The following is a 16,449-nucleotide window of genomic DNA, read 5'->3' as shown; positions in this document are numbered from 1 at the left end:
TATTTTCAGGTCTTGACATAGATCTTCAAGTAGATTTAAGTCAAAACATTAACTCAGCCACATTCACTGTTTTCTTGGTAAGCAACCCGGGTGTAGATTTGGCCTTGTGTTATACGTTTTTGTCCTGTAGAAAGGTAAATTCATATCTCAATTAATCTCTCAACATAACACTTTGCATTCAGGACAAAATGTGAATTGCTTTGCCACATTTTTGGCAGCATTACTTTATTTCCTTGTTGCTAAACAGGATGCATGTTTTGGAAAATGTTTATTCTGTACAGGCTTCCTTCTTTTCACTCTGTCAATTATGTTAGTATTGTGGAGTAACTACAATGTTGTTGATTCATCCTCAGTTTTCTCCTATCACAGCCATTCAACTCTGTAACTGTTTTGGCCTCATGGTGAAATCCCTGAGTGGTTTCCTTCCTCTCCGGCAACTGAGTTAGGAAGGATGCCTGTATTGTTTTAGTCACTGGGTGTTTTTTCACCCATCTACCAATAGATGCCCTTCTTTGCGAGGCATTGGAAAACCTCTCTGGTCTTTGTGGTTGAATCTGTGTTTGGAATTCAGTGCTCAACTTAGGGATCTTACAAATAATTGTATATGTTGTGTACAGAGATGAGGTAGTCATTAAAATGTATGTTAAACACTATAATTGCACACAGAGAGAATCCATGCAACTTATTATGTGACTTGTTAAGCACATTTTTATTATGTTGGCTTGCCATAACAAAGGGGTTGACTCAAGACATTTCAGCTTTTCATTTTTAATTAATTTGTAAAAATGCCGGAAAAACATTATTCCACTTTCACGTTATGGGGTGGCCAACAATCTAAATGTAATCAATTTTAAATTCAGGCTGTAACACAACAAAATTTGGAAAAAGTCAAGGGGTGTGAATACTTTCTGAAGGCACTGTATCCCTACCTGGCAGAATCATTGTCATGCCCTGACCTTAAGAGACGTTTTATTTCCTCTAGCTTGGTTAGGTCAGGGTGTGATGTGGGGTGGGCAATCTAGTTTTTGTATTTCTTTGTGTTTGGCCGAGTATGGTTCCTAATCAGAGGCTATCGTTGTCTCTGATTGGGAATCATACTTAGGCAGCCCTTTTTCCCTCCTTCAGTTGTGGGATCTTGTTTTTGTACAGCTCTGTGTAAGCCTGCAGAACGTAACGTTCATTTTCCTTTTCGTTATTTTGTTTAGTGTTCTGAGTTAAATAAAAGTAAACATGAGCACTTACCACGCTGCACCTTGGTCTACCCATAACGACGAACGTTACAATCATGATTATTTGCATCAATCCAGTGGCCATTTGTTTTGAAAACTCCAATTCCAAGTGCACTACAGAAACAGAAAACTTTGGAGTTTTCAAAACAAATGCGGGGAGCTGCCTTAATCGGCACCCGGGAAGCAGTTGTTTTGGGTTAACTGCCTTGCTCAAGCGTATAATGGCAGATTTTCCCACCTTGCCAGCTCGGGGATTCAAACCAGCAACCTTTTGGTTACTGGTGCCTTCGGAAAGTATTCAGACCCCTTGACTTTTTCCAAATTTTGCTACTTGACAGCCTTATTCTAAAATGTATTAAATGTTTTAAAAATCCTCAGCAATCTACACACAATACCTCATAATGAAAAAGCGAAAACAGGTTTTTAGAAATTTTCGCAAATTTATTACTTAAGTATTCAGACCCTTTGCTATGAGACTCGAAATTGAGCTCAGGTGCATCCTGTTTCCATTGATCACCCTTGAGATGTTTCTACAACTTGATTGGAGTCCACCTTTGGTCAATTCAATTGATTGGACATGATTTGGAAAGGCACACACCTGTCTATATAAGGTCCCACAGTTGACAGTGCATGGTCAGAGCAAAAACCAAGCCATGAGGTCGAAGGAATTGTCCATAGAGCAACGAAACAGGATTGTGTTGAGGCACAGATCTGGGGAAGGGTACCAAACCATTTCTGTAGCATTGAAGGTTCCCAAGAACACAGTGGCCTCCATTCTAAAATGAAAGATGTTTGGAACCACCAAGACTCTTTCTAGAGCTGGCTGCCTGGCCAAACTGAGAAATCAGGGGAGAAGGGCCTTGGTCAGGGAGGTGCCCAATAACCTGATGGTCACTCTGACAGAGCTCTAGAGTTCCTCTGTGGAGAGGGGAGAAACTTCCAGAAGGACAACCATCTCTACAGCACTCCACCAATCAGGCCTTTATGTTAGAGTGGCCAGACGGAAGCCACTCCTCGGTAAAAGGCACATGACAACCCGCTTTGAGTTTGCCAAAAGGCACCTAAAGACTCTCAAACCATGAGAAACAAGATTCTCTGGTCTGATGAAACCAAGATTGAACTCTTTGGCCTGAATGCCAAGCGTCACCTCTGGAGGAAACCTGGCACCATGTGTCCCACATTATTATTATTACTAACTTTAAACATCAGCTATCTGAGCAGCTAACTGATCGCTGCAGCTGTACATAGTCCATCTGTAATCTACCTACCTCATCCCCATACTGTTTTTATTTACTTTCTGCTCTTTTGCACACCTACTTGCACATCATCATCTGCTCATTTATCACTCCAGTGTTAATCTGCTAAATTGTAATTACTTCGCAACCATGGCCTATTTATTGCCTACCTCCTCACGCCATTTGCACACACTGTATATAGACTTTCTTTGTTTCTATTGTTATTGAATGTATGCTTGTTTATTCCATGTGTAACTCTGTGTTGTTTGTGTCGCACTGCTTTGCTTTATCTTGGCCAGGTCGCAGTTGTAAATGAGAACTTGTTCTCAACTAGCTTACCTGGTTAAATAAAGGTGAAATAAAAAATAAAATAATTAATAAACAGGCCAGGTCATTATCAATTATAAAATGTTTTTATAAAAAAAAATTGGTGCGACCAAATCATGTTCTGGTTCCATCAACTGAAAAAGTTTGTGGAAAAAGATAGTGTAGAACCCTGCACACAAAGATTGCTGTGCCCTGTGAGTTGGTCACACTCAGACTTCATGGATCTAGCCCAATGACTGTTAGGGGGCATTGTGTTGAAGCCCCCCGTGCCTCCATCTTGGCACTCCCCCACCATTGTAAAAAATATTTAGGAACCTATAGAAATGCCTTTATTAATGTCTACATTCGTAATGTAGACATTTTGCCACATTTATTCTATTACAGATCCCTTAATGCATACTTTTAAATTATATTATGAATCTAAACATAAAAACATACATATATACACTACCGTTCAAAAGTGTCACGTCCTGGCCAGTATAAGGTTAATTGTTTTGGTAGTTTGGTCAGGACGTGGCAGAGGGTATTTGTTTTATGTGGTTCGGGGTGGTATGTTTGTGTAAAGGGTGTTTGATTTAGTATTTCCGGGTTTTTGGTTGATGGTCTGTGTTTGTATCCTATGGTTAGTCTAGTGTGTGTGTTTCTATGTTTGGTTGATTGGGGTTGGGACTCTCAGTTGAAGGCAGGTGTTGTCTATCTGCCTTTGATTGAGAGTCCCATATATTAGGGTGTGTTTGTGTGTGTGATTTGTGGGTGATTGTTCTGTGTTGAGCTTTGCTTTGCCAGACTGTTTGTTAGTTGTTCGTTTTTCGGCTTTGTATGTTCATTTTTGAAGATAATTAAAAATCAAGATGAGCATTCACGTACCTGCAGCGTTTTGGTCCTCCATTTCTACCAACAACAACCGTGACAAAAAGTTTGGTCACTTAGAAATGTCCTTGTTTTTGAAAGAAAAGCTATTTTTTTGTCCATTAAAATAACATCAAATAGATCAGAAATACAGTGTAGATATTGTTAATGTTGTAAATGACTATTGTAGCTGGAAACGGCTGATTTGTAATGGAATATCTACATAGGCGTACAGAGGCCCATTATCAGCAACCATCACTCCTTTGTTCCAATGGCTCGTTGTGTTAGCTAATCCAAGTTTATCATTTTAAAAGGCTAATTGATCATTAGAAAACTCTTTTGCAATTATGTTAGCACAGCTGAAAGCTGTTGTCCTGATTAAAGAAGCAATAAAACTGGCTTTCTTTAGACTAGTCGAGTATCTGGAGCATGAGCATTTGTGGGTTCGATTACAGTCTCAAAATGGCCAGAAACAAAGACCTTTCTTCCGAAACTCGTCAGTCTATTCTTGTTCTGAGAAATGAAAGCTATTCCATGCGAGAAATTGCCAAGAAACTGAAGTCCTCGTACAACGCCGTGTACTAGTCCCTTCACAGAACAGCACAAACTGTCTCTAACCAGAATACAAAGAGTGGGAGGCCCCGGTGCACAACTGAGCAAGAGGACAATTACATTAAAGTGTTTAGTTTGAGAAACAGACGCCCCACAAGTGCTCAAGTGGCAGTTTCATTAAATAGTACCCGCAAAACTCCAGTCTCAACGTCAACAGTGAAGAGGCGACTCCGGGATGTTGGCCTTCTGTGCAGAGTTGCAAAGAAAAAGCCATATCTCAGACTGGCCAATAAAAAGAAAAGATGAAGATGGGCAAAATAACACAGACACTGGACAGAGGAACTCTGAAAAAAGTTTGCCATTCAACATTTGTTGGTAATTCACCCCCCTCATAAATTCTCAGAACACGTTTCTGAATGCTCAGCATAGTGTTTTTCACTGACGCTGCATACTCAATGTTAAAAACAAAATGGACTCCCATTGCCAATCTCAATCCCATGGAGATGTCCTCCGGCATGTAGCTCCTCTCCATCCAGGAAGAGTTGGAATTGGCTCTAATCCGCAAAGGGATTCCCTTCTATTCTTTTGGTAGGTAATAGGGACATTTACGCACTGTAAGTAAAAAAAAAAATATATATATATATGGTTACTCAAGTCATATTTCAAACAGTATGTTAACAACTGAGCACCCCTTACACAGTATTATTACTAACTTTTCATTTATTTATTTGTCTGGTGAGAAATATATACACTGTCTGTAACGTACAGCCCACTTGGATCTTCTTTGAGGAGGTAGGGGAGGAGCAGAATGGCTGCAGTGGCCTCGAGACCTTAAATTTAAGGGTGTATAATAAAACGTCTGGATTTGAATGAATGGAATTAGAATGGCTGCATACTGTAAAGGGTACATGACAAATGTCATGACGGATTATTGAGACTGAGATCAGATGACTTAGTCAATTACATAACAATAGATTGTATTTTTATGCTGCTGGAAATGTCATGGAATAACCAATGTGAGAAGAAAACATCTAAGCCAGCACATTATGGTGTAAAAAGGTTATTAGTGTGTGAATTAATGTGAGTAGGAAAATTCAAGAATTCTTACATATCCCTTCCCTGTCTGTTCTCTCAACAAGGAGTACTTTTGAATGAGAGCGGTGCACACATGTATTGGCCGGGTAGTAGGGTACCTACAGCAAAATAGAAACATACAAGACTACATTTAAATTAACAATTTGGTTTGTAATCCAAATTACATTGATTAATGCTGTTGATTATCATCCAGTAAAAGTGAACTATGTGCTATGCTATCAGCTGCAGTGATTATGACAAGACAGTATGGAGAGGGAGAGTGTGGAGGACAGAGACAGGAGGAACAGAACACATAATAATCACACTGCAAATACATTAGACACAATCACAACATAAACAACATGAGTATTCGATATCAACTGCATCTCACTAATCTGATTGATTTATTCTTATTTTTGTCAAGTTTAACATAAACCTACAGTGGGTCATCTCTCTCTCTCTGTGTGTGTGTGTGCCTTACCTGTTTGTGGATTTTGATACATATCTCTATCACAGCTCACAGCTCCCACTCTCTACAACTTTACTGGAAAGGGGCAGGATACAACAGGGACTAAAGGGAGGAGGATGGAAAGAGATGGTAAGATAATATTTTATGGGTTGAAATCGTTTTGTCAAGTTTACAACCAAGCTGGGTTGCAAGTCTAACATAACCTAGATTGGGTCATCTGTGTGCGTCTGTCTTACCCCCCGTTTGTGGAGGTTGAGTTTCTCCATCAGAGCAATCCATCCCGACACACCACCCTGAAAGACATACATTAGACACAGTCAACATGAGTAGTTGATATCAAATGTAACATATACATTTCTTTTTCTTTCAGTTTAGTACATCAGCTTCAAACTGCTGAACATACAATATTTTGGGTTATGGAAAATATATTTAACAGAGGTTTAGATGGTACAATCATTCTTTACACAATGAATGCTTGTTTTGACACAAACTGAAATTAGGCAAACTATTACAATTATTTCAATCAGGAAATGGCGGAACGATTTCTGCATATTTCACCTTTAATATAACCTAGATTGGGTTATCTCTCTCTCTCTCTCTCTCTGTGTGTGAAAGTCTTAAGGGAGGAGGATGGAAGGAGTGGCGAGAGAGTGTATTATGGGTTTAAATGAGGATTAACATTTTTCAATATTGAATCTAGCTAGCTAAAGTTAGCTAACGTTACAGTAACTTTAACTAGCAAGCTAACGTTAGCTAAAATGTACCAACAATTATACAACAATGAGCAGTTAACATTACAGGCTAGCTGATGAAAAACAAAGACTACATTACATGATGTACTGTTTTTTTGTTTTTTGATATCACTTATCTTTGCTATCGAATAGCTAACATTTACTCACCTTTCTCATCGATCCTTTGCAGTTGTCTCTCACCTGTCGGGTCTACAACCATCCACACGCTTCCAGTGCATCTTTTTGACCAACCGTCTCAATTCGAATTATACGCACGAGCGCCCTTTACTCACGAGCACGCTGCTGGTTCCAAAACGCACCGCTCTTTTGAAAAGGGTTCTTCAAAGCACCCCTTAAGTCTACAAAGGTTCAAAAACGAACTGATGGAAAAGTATGGGTTCTTAAATTAACCTTAAGTTTCATTGTTTTATCTTAAATTATCATGAAGCAGAGACCGGGCAGAGCATGTGACTGAACCCAGCTGAACTTACCTAGAGGCGTTAGGATCAACACTACCACCACCTAATACTGAAACATAATACCGGTGATAATAATACTGGTGTAATAATACCCAAATACTGTAATGTCTGATTGCTGGGGCAATGTTTTCGGGTGATATCCCTTGTTATAGATTTTTAAATCTCAATGGGACCACCATAAAATAAAGGATCAATTATAATACCCCAAACTGTAGTGTTTGATTGCTGGGCATGGGGAAATTTTGTTCGGACAGGTGTCCCTTTGAAAAAATAGATTTTCCTTTTTTAATCTCAATGGGATGAGATCACCTATATTAAAATATAAATAAAAAAATATAAATAAATCAAAGGATAACCTAAAAATGTATCATCACTGCAGTGTAGAGATTAATCTGTGGCAACGAATAAAAAAAAAGAAGACTAGATTATTTTTGACAAATTTAAAGGGATCATTCACCAAAATTCAATATTGGTTTCCTTACTCTATAAGCAGTCTTAGGTCAAGGAGAGACAGTATCAGCAATCAATGCTTTGGGTTTGATAACCTGGCTGCTATGTGCAATTTTGTAATTTGGGTGAACTATCCCTTTAATATCGACATATAATAAATACTACATCACATAATAATGTCAAGGACCTAATGTACAGTACTGTATCTATTACTACACTGAACAAAAATATAAATGTATCATGCAACAATTTCAAAGATTTTACTGAGTTACAGTTCACATAAGAAAATCAGTCAACTGAAATAAATACATTAGGCCCTAATCTATGGATTTCACATGACTGGGCAGAGACACAGCCATTGGTGGGCCTGGGATGTCATAGCACCACCCACTTGGGAGCCAGGCCCACCCACTGGGGAGCCAGACCCAGCCAATCAGAATGACTTTTTCCCAACAAAAGGGCTTTATTACAGACAGAAATACTCCTCTATTTCATCAGCTGTCCGGGTGGCTGCGGTTGTGAAGACGGTTGGACTACTGCCAAATTCTCTAAAACGACATTGGAGGTGGCTCATGGAGAAATGTACATTCAATTCTCTGACAATAGCTCTGGTGGACATTCCTGCAGTCAGCAGGCCAATTGCATGCTCCCTCAAAACTTGAGACATCTGTGGCATTGTGTTGTGTGACAAAATTGCACATTTTAGAATGGCCTTTTATTGTCCCCAGCACCAGATGCGCCTGTGTAATGATCATGCTGTTTAATCAGCTTCTTGACTTGCCACACCTGTCAGGTGAATGGATTTTCTTGGCAAAGGAGATATGCTTGCTAACAGGGATAAAAACAAATGTGTGCACACAATCTGAGAGAAATAAGCTGTTGTGTGTATGGAACATTTCTGGGATCTTTTATTTCACTTCATGAATCATGGGGCCAACACTTACATGTTGCATCTATATTTTTGTTCATTATACATGTATGATGACCATTAGGCAACATCCAAATCCCTTTAGTCTTACTCAAAGGGTTCTCATGCACATAATATGCATTTGTATTGTAGATATCTATTACTGAATGCATGAAGAGCATTAGGCTACATTCAGTCCTTCAGTCCATTCAGCTTAAGACCAAGCGATATCATGTGTAACGGTAAAGAATGAATTGGACGTAATGTACAGTATTATAATTACAGTACTCAGATGCAGAATGACCATTACATTCAGTCCGTTCAGCCTTATATAAGAAAAACTGGCCCTCGGAGTGTGGTGTCAGGAAAATAACCTCTCACTCAATGTCAGCAAAACAAAAGAGATGATTGTAGACTTCTGGAAACAGCAAAGGGAGCAGACAGTGTGGTGAAGAAGGCGCAACAGCAGCTCTTCAACCCCAGGAGGCTGAAAAAATGTGTCTTGTCACCGAAAACCCTCACTACTTTTACAGGTGCACAATTGAGAGCATCCTGTTGGGCTGTATCACCGCCTGGTACGGCAACTGCAGTGCGGTTGTGCGGTCTGCACAACGCATCACCAGGGGAAACTACCTGCCCTCCAGGACACCTACAACACCCGATGTCACAGGAAGGCAAAAAAGATCAAGGACAATAACCACCCGAGCCACTACCTGTTCACCCCGCTTCCATCCAGAAGGCGAGATCAGTACAAAGTGCATCAGACCTGGGAAAGAGAGATTGAAAAACAGCTTCTATCTCAAGGCCATCAGATTGTTAAACAGCATAGAGAGGCGGCTGTCTACCTACAGACTTGATATCATTGGCCACTTTAATAAATGGAACACTAGTCACTTTAATAATGCCACTTTAAGAATGTTTACCTATCTCGCATTACTCATCTCATATGTATATACTGTATACTGTATCCTTCACTATCTATTCTTTACTATCTATTGCAACTTAGCCACTCTGTCACTGATCATCCATATATATTATACTTACATATTCTCATCCCATTCCTTTACAGGATTGTGTGTATTAGGTTTTGTTGTGGAATTGTTACATATTACCTGTTAGATACTGCTGCACCGTCGGATCTACAAGCATAAGCATTTCGCTACACTCGTAATAACATCTGCTTACCATGCATGTACAGTTGAAGTCGGACATTTACATACACTTAGGTTGGCGTCATTAAAACTCCTTTTTCAACCACTCCACATATATCTTGTTAACAAACTATAGTTTTGGCAAGTCAGTTAGGAAATCTTCTTTGTGCATGACACAAGTAATTTTCCCAACAATTGTTTACAGATGGATTATTTCACTTATAATTCAATGTATCACAATTCCAGTGGGTCAGAAGTTATGATACTCTAAGTTGACTGTGCCTTTAAACAGCTTGGAAAATTCCAGAAAATGATATCATGGCTTTAGAAGCTTCTGATAGGCTAACTGACATCATTTGAGTCAATTGGAGGTGTAAATGTAGATGTATTTCAAGGCCTACCTTCAAACTCAGTGCCTCTTTGCTTGACATCATGGGAAAATCAAAATAAATCAGCCAATACCTCAGAAAAACAATTGTAGACCTCCACAAGTCTGGTTCATCCTTGGGAGCAATTTCCAAATGCCTGAAGGTACCACGTCCATCTGTACAAACAACAGTACGCAAGTATAAACACCATGGGACCATGCAGCCGTCATACCGCTCAGGAAGGAGACGCGTTCTGTCTCCTAGAGATGAATGTACTTTGGTGCGAAAAGTGCCAATCAATCCCAGAACAACAGCAAAGGACCTTGTGAAAATGCTGGAGGAAATAGGTACAAAAGTATCTATATCTACAGTAAAACGAGTCCTATATCAACATAACCTGAAAGGCCGCTCAGCAAGGAAGAAGCCACTGCTCCAAAACCGGCATAAAAAAGCCAGACTATGGTTTGCAACTGCACATGGGGACAAAGATCGTACTTCTTTGGAGAAATGTCCTCTGGTCTGATGAAACAAAAATAGAACTGTTTGGCCATAATGACCATCATTATGTTTGGAGGAAAAAGGGGGAGGCTTGCAACCCGAAGAACACCATCCCAACCGTGAAGCATGGGGGTGCCAGCATCATGTTGTGGGGGTGCTTTGCTGCAGGAGGGACTGGTGCACTTCACAAAATAGATGGCATCATGAGTAGAGGTCGACCGATTAATTGGAATGGCCGATTAATCTGTATTTTTGGCCACCGATTTTTTATTTATTTTGTTTATTTTTATTTACACCTTTATTTAACTAGGCAAGTCAGATTAAGAACACATTCTTATTTTCAATGACGGCCTAGGAACGGGGTTAACTGCCTTGTTCAGGGGGGATTCGTTTTTGCAACCTTCATTACTAGTCCAACACTCTTACCACCTGCCTTAAATTGCACTCCACGAGGAGCCTGCATGGCAGGCTGACTACCTGTTACGCGAGGGCAGCAATTAGCCAAGGTAAGTTGCTAGCTAGCATTAAACTTATCTTATAAAAAACTATCAATCTTAACATAATCACTAGTTAACTACACATGGTTGATGATATTACTAGTTTATCTAACGTGTCCTGCGTTGCATATAATCGATGCGGTGCCTGTTAATTTCTCATTGAATCACAGCCTACTTCGACAAACGGGTGTTGATTTAACAAGCGCATTTGCGAAAAAAGCACTGTCGTTGCACCAATGTACCTAACCATAAACATCAATGCCTTTCTTTAAAATCAATACACAAGTATATATTTTTAAACCTGCATATTTAGTTAATATTGCCTGCTAACATGAAATTGTGTCACATCTCTAGCGTTCATTGCACGCAGAGTCAGGGTATATGCAACAGTTTGGGCCGCCTGGCTCGTTGCGAACTAATTTGCCAGAATTTTATGTAATTATGACATAACATTGAAGGTTGTGCAATGTAACAGGAATATTTAGACTTAGGGATGCCACCCGTTAGATAAAATAGGTAACGGTTCCGTATTTCACTGAAAGGAAAAACTTTTGTTTTCGAGATGATAGTTTCCGGATTCGACCATATTAATGACGTAACGCTCGTATTTCTGTGTGTTTATTATATTATAATTAACTTCTTATGGATAGGGGGCAGTATTTTCACGGCCGGATAAAAAACGTACCCGATTTAATCTGGTTATTACTCCTGCCCAGAAACTAGAATATGTATATAATTAGTAGCTTTGGATAGAAAACACTCCAAAGTTTCTAAAACTGTTTGAATGGTGTCTGTGAGTATAACAGAACTCATATGGCAGGCCAAAACCTGAGAAGATTCCATACAGGAAGTGCCCTGTCTGACAATTTGTTCTCCTTCTAGGGCATCTCTATCAAAAATACAGCATCTCTGCTGTAACGTGACATTTTCTAAGGCTTCCATTGGCTCTCAGAAGGCGCCAGAAAGTGGAATGACGTCTGCAGTCTCTGTGCGAAAAACGGCAGGTGTTTTTGTGAGTGGTCAGGCAGGGAACAATGACACTGGAGTGCGCGTCCACGAGAGAACTCCATGTTTATCTTTCAGTCTATGAATGACTATAACGTCACCCGGTTGGAATATTATCGCTATTTTACGAGAAAAATAGCATAAAAATTGATTTTAAACAGTGTTTGACATGCTTCTAAGTACGGTAATGGAATATTTTGACATTTTTGGTCACGAAATGCGCCCGCGCGTCACCTTTCGGATAGTGACCTCAACGCACGAACAAAACTGAGCTATTTCAATATAACTATGGATTATTTCGAACCAAAACAACATTTATTGTTGAAGTAGAAGTCCTGGGAGTGCATTCTGACGAAGAACAGCAAAGGTAATCCAATTCTTCTTATAGTAAATCTGAGTTTGGTGAGGGCCAAACTTGGTGGGTGCCAAATTAGCTAGCCGTGATGGCCGGGCTATCTACTCAGAATATTGCAAAATGTGCTTTTGCCGAAAAGCTATTTTAAAATCTGACACCGCGATTGCATAAAGGAGTTCTGTATCTATAATTCTTAAAATAATTGTTATGTATTTTGTGAACGTTAATCGTGAGTAATTAAGTAAATTCACCGGAAGTTTGCGGTGGGTATGCTAGTTCTGAACATCACATGCTAATGTAAAAAGCTGGTTTTTGATATAAATAAGAACTTGATTGAACAAATCATGCATGTATTGTATAACATAATGTCCTAGGAGTGTTATCTGATGAAGATCATCAAAGGTTAGTGCTGCATTTAGCTGTGGTTTTGGTTTTTGTGACATATATGCATGCTTTGAAAATGGCTGTGTGATTATTTTTGGCAGGGTACTCTGCTGACATAATCTAATGTTTTGCTTACGCTGTAAAGCCTTTTTGAAATCGGACAATGTGGTTAGATTAACGAGAGTCTTGTCTTTAAAATGGTGTAAAATAGTCATGTTTGAGAAATTGAAGTTATAGCATTTTTGAGGTATTTGTATTTCGCGCCACGCGTCCCACCTTGCCCAGGGAGGTTAAGTCTATGATTTGATAGAGCAGTCTGACTGAGCGGTGGTAGGCACCAGCACGCTCGTAAGCATTCATTCAAACAGCACTGTCGTGCGTTTTGCCAGCAGCCCTTCGCTGTGCTTCAAGCATTGCGCTGTTTATGACTTCAACCCGGGTGGGTATAATTTGAGGAACGTTCCAACAGGAATCTATTCCAAAACCTTCGTAAATAACAAGGTTGCCAAAAAACAACGCATACAAAGTTGTAAAGCGGCAGAATAAGATACCGGGTAGGGAGTGGTCTATTCCATTGCGTTTTTCACTCATCACGTTTATTCCGAAAAATGTCTGTCCTCACTCTGGTTGCCTATGGACAAACATTAAGAATAAGCTACGTGGTGAGTTGATGCCTATTCGGCAGCTAGTTAGCTAGGTTTGTATGCGTTGCTACTTTGTATGCGTTGTTGGTTGGCAACCTTTTACTTTACGTTTTTTGGAACAGATTCCTGCTGGAACGCTCCACAAATTATACCCACCCCTTCAAGCCTATCAACTCCCAAGATGAGGCTGGTGTAACCGATGTCAAATGGCTAGCTAGTTAGCGGGGTGTACGCTAATAGCGTTTCAAACGTCACTCGCTCTGAGACTTGGAGTAGTTGTTCCCCTTCCTCTACATGGGTAACGCTGCTTCGAGGGTGGCTGTTGTCGATGTGTTCCTGGTTCGAGCCCAGGTAGGAGCGAGGAGAGGGACGGAAGCTATACTGTTACACTGGCAATACTAAAGTGCCTATAAGAACATCCAATAGTCAAAGGTATATGAAATACAAATCGTATAGAGAGAAATAGTCCAATAATTTCTATAATAACTACAACCTAAAACTTCTTACCTGGGAATATTGAAGACTCATGTTAAAAGGAACCACCAGCTTTCATATGTTCAAATGTTCTGAGCAAGGCACTTAAACGTTAGCTTTCTTACATGGCACATATTGCACTTTTACTTTCTTCTCCAACACTTTGTTTTGCATTATTTAAACCAAATTGAACATGTTTCATTATTTATTTGAGGCTAAATTGATTTTATTGATGTATTATATTAAGTTAAAATAAGTGTTTATTCAGTATTGTTGTAATTGTCATTATTACAAATAAACAAATCATTAAAAAAACTTTTTTTTAAATCGGCCGATTACTCGGCATCGGGCCCCCCCAATAATCGGCATCAAAGAAAATCATAATCGGTCGACCTCTAATCATGAGTTAGGAAAATTATGTGGATATATTGAAGCAACATCTCAAGACATCAGTCAGGAAGTTAAAGCTTAGTCGCAAATGGGTCGTCCAAATGGACAATGACCCCAAGCATACTTCCAAAGTTGTGGCAAAACGGCTTAAGGACAACAAAGTCAAGGTATTGGAGTGGCAATCACAAAGCCCTTACCTCAGTCCCATAGAAAATGTGTGATCAGAACTGAAAAAGCGTGTGCAAGGAGGCCTACAAACCTCACAAACTTGACTCAGTTACACCAGCTCTGTCAGGAGGAATGGGACATAATTCACCCAACTTATTCTGGGAAGCTTGTGGAAGGCTACCCGAAACATTTGACCCAAGTTAAACAATTTAAAGGCAATGCTACCAAATACTAATTGAGTGTATGTAAACTTTTGACCCACTGGGAATGTGATGAAAGAAATAAAAGCTGAAATAAGTCATTCTCTCTACTATTATTCTGACATTTCACATTCTTAAAATAAAGTGGTGATCCTAACTGACCTAAGACAGGGAATTTTTACTCGGATTAAATGTCAGGAATTGTGAAAAACTGAGTTTAAATGTATTTGGCTAAGGTGTATGTAAATTTCCGACTTCAACTGTATGAGACCAATAAAATTAGATTTGATTTGAAGTCAAAAGGTCTCTGTCACTCACTTCGAATGCTGAACATCCAAGAGAACTTAGTCTAACTACTTTTTACAAGTTCACTACTTCTACATGTGCCCTATGGCCCTGGTCAAAAGTAGTGTACTACATAGGAAATAGGGTGCATATTTAGGATACACCCTCCAGTTCAAGCAGTAGCAGTAAAGAGTGGACTTGGTGCTAATTCGCCGCTGCAGAGTTCAACGAGAAGCAATGGAATGTGATAATGGAGGGGAAGGCCACAGCAGGGCGTTATCACTTCTAGTGAAGTGTGTCTCCGTGCCATGGCAAGCTGTGCAGGCTGTGCAGGGCCTGGGGTGAAACGTTCAGAGCACTGCACAGAGAAATATAATAAATAGAGCAAACAGTTATGACTTCTAACACTTGAAGACTGTCTCCGACAGAGGCCTCAGCAGAGCCTGGGGTGTACTTGGGGAATTTAAATGTTCAGAACGTTGCAGAAGAATACAGATAGAAATATAATGAATAGAGCAGACAGTTATCACTTCAAGTGAATGGTGTCTTCTCTCTGTGGCTCGGTGGCTGGCCATATAGGGCCTGGAGTGAAACGTTTTACTGCACATAGAAAAATAGAGAGATTGCATATAGAAATGTAACACATAGAGAAGCAGACTCAAACACATTTCTATCTGAACAGCCTGTAATGTTGCACCCCTGCACCTTCCAAACCAGGGCCTGGGGTAAAACATTCAGAATGTTGCAGATAGAAATATAATAACCAGACCAGAAGATATCATTCCCTATAATTGTAGGCATGCATGACAGACAAGACAGTGAGACCCATATACAGTGAGTATTCAAACCCCTTGACTTTTTCCACATTTTGTTACGTTACAGCCTTATTTTAAAATGAATTATATAAAAACATTTCCTCAGCAATCTACACACAATACCCCATAATGATGAAGCGAAAACAGGTTTTTAGAAATGTTTACCAATATATAAACAATTAAAAAACAGATATACCTTATTTACATACAGTACCAGTCAAAGGTTTGGACACACCAACTCATTACAGGGTTTTTCTTTATTTTTTACTATTTTCCACATTGTAGAATGCTATTGAAGGCATCAAAAATATGAAAAAACACATATGGAACCATGTATTAACCCCCCAAAAAATTACAAATCAAAATATATTTTATATTTGAGATTCTTCAAAGTAGCCACCCTTTTACTTGATAACAGCTCTGCACACGCTTGGCATTCTCACAACCAGTTTCATGAGGTAGTAACCTGGAATGCATTTCAATTAACAGGTGTGCCTTGTTAAACGTTAATTTGTGGAATTTCTTTCCTTCTTAATGCATTTGAGCCAATCAGATGTGTTGTGACATGGTAGGGGTGGTATACAGAAGATTTCTATTTCGTAAAATACCAAGTCCATATTATGGGGAAAAAAACTGCTCAAATAAGCAAAGAGAAATGACAGTACATCATTACTTTAACCTGTTATGGATAGGGGGCAGTATTTTCACAGCCGGATAAAAAACGTACCCGATTTAATCTGATTATTACTCCTGCCCAGAAACTAGAATATGCATATAATTATTAGCTTTGGATAGAAAACACTCCAAAGTTTCGAAAACTGTTTGAATGGTGTCTGTGAGTATAACAGAACTCATTTGGCAGGCCAAAACCTGAGAAGATTCTGTACAGGAAGTACCCTGTCTGACCATTTCT

At 39.4% G+C, this 16,449-nt stretch overlaps 1 protein-coding gene across 4 annotated transcripts in view; it reads right to left on the bottom strand.

Moving 5' to 3' along the window:
* The window catches only part of gal3st4 (galactose-3-O-sulfotransferase 4), a 55,968-nt gene that overhangs the window by 22,393 nt on the left and 17,126 nt on the right, over positions 1–16,449 (bottom strand). Inside the window, exons 1-6 of one of the 4 annotated variants that reach the window (XR_001329617.2) lie at positions 6,635–7,052; positions 5,972–6,028; positions 5,748–5,837; positions 5,301–5,385; positions 4,959–5,022; positions 4,463–4,804 (exon numbers count right to left, since the gene is read on the bottom strand). The exons of 1 other annotated variant lie outside the window; for it this stretch is intronic. Coding sequence is in view for 1 of the 3 variants with exons in the window: in XM_045721845.1 (XP_045577801.1) it covers positions 5,301–5,302 (2 nt within the window). In the remaining 2 variants the exon portion in view is untranslated. Of the gene's footprint in view, positions 1–4,462; positions 4,805–4,958; positions 5,023–5,300; positions 5,386–5,747; positions 5,838–5,971; positions 6,029–6,634; positions 7,176–16,449 lie in introns of those variants that run through there. 2 more of the 4 variants (XR_001329618.2, XM_045721845.1) reach the window with 2 other exon arrangements.

Source organism: Salmo salar, chromosome ssa07, assembly GCF_905237065.1.
Source record: "Salmo salar chromosome ssa07, Ssal_v3.1, whole genome shotgun sequence".
In the NCBI taxonomy this organism is placed as follows: domain Eukaryota; kingdom Metazoa; phylum Chordata; class Actinopteri; order Salmoniformes; family Salmonidae; genus Salmo; species Salmo salar.
The sequence above is the reverse complement of the archived record's forward strand: the minus strand, read 5'-3'. Positions and strand labels throughout refer to the sequence as shown.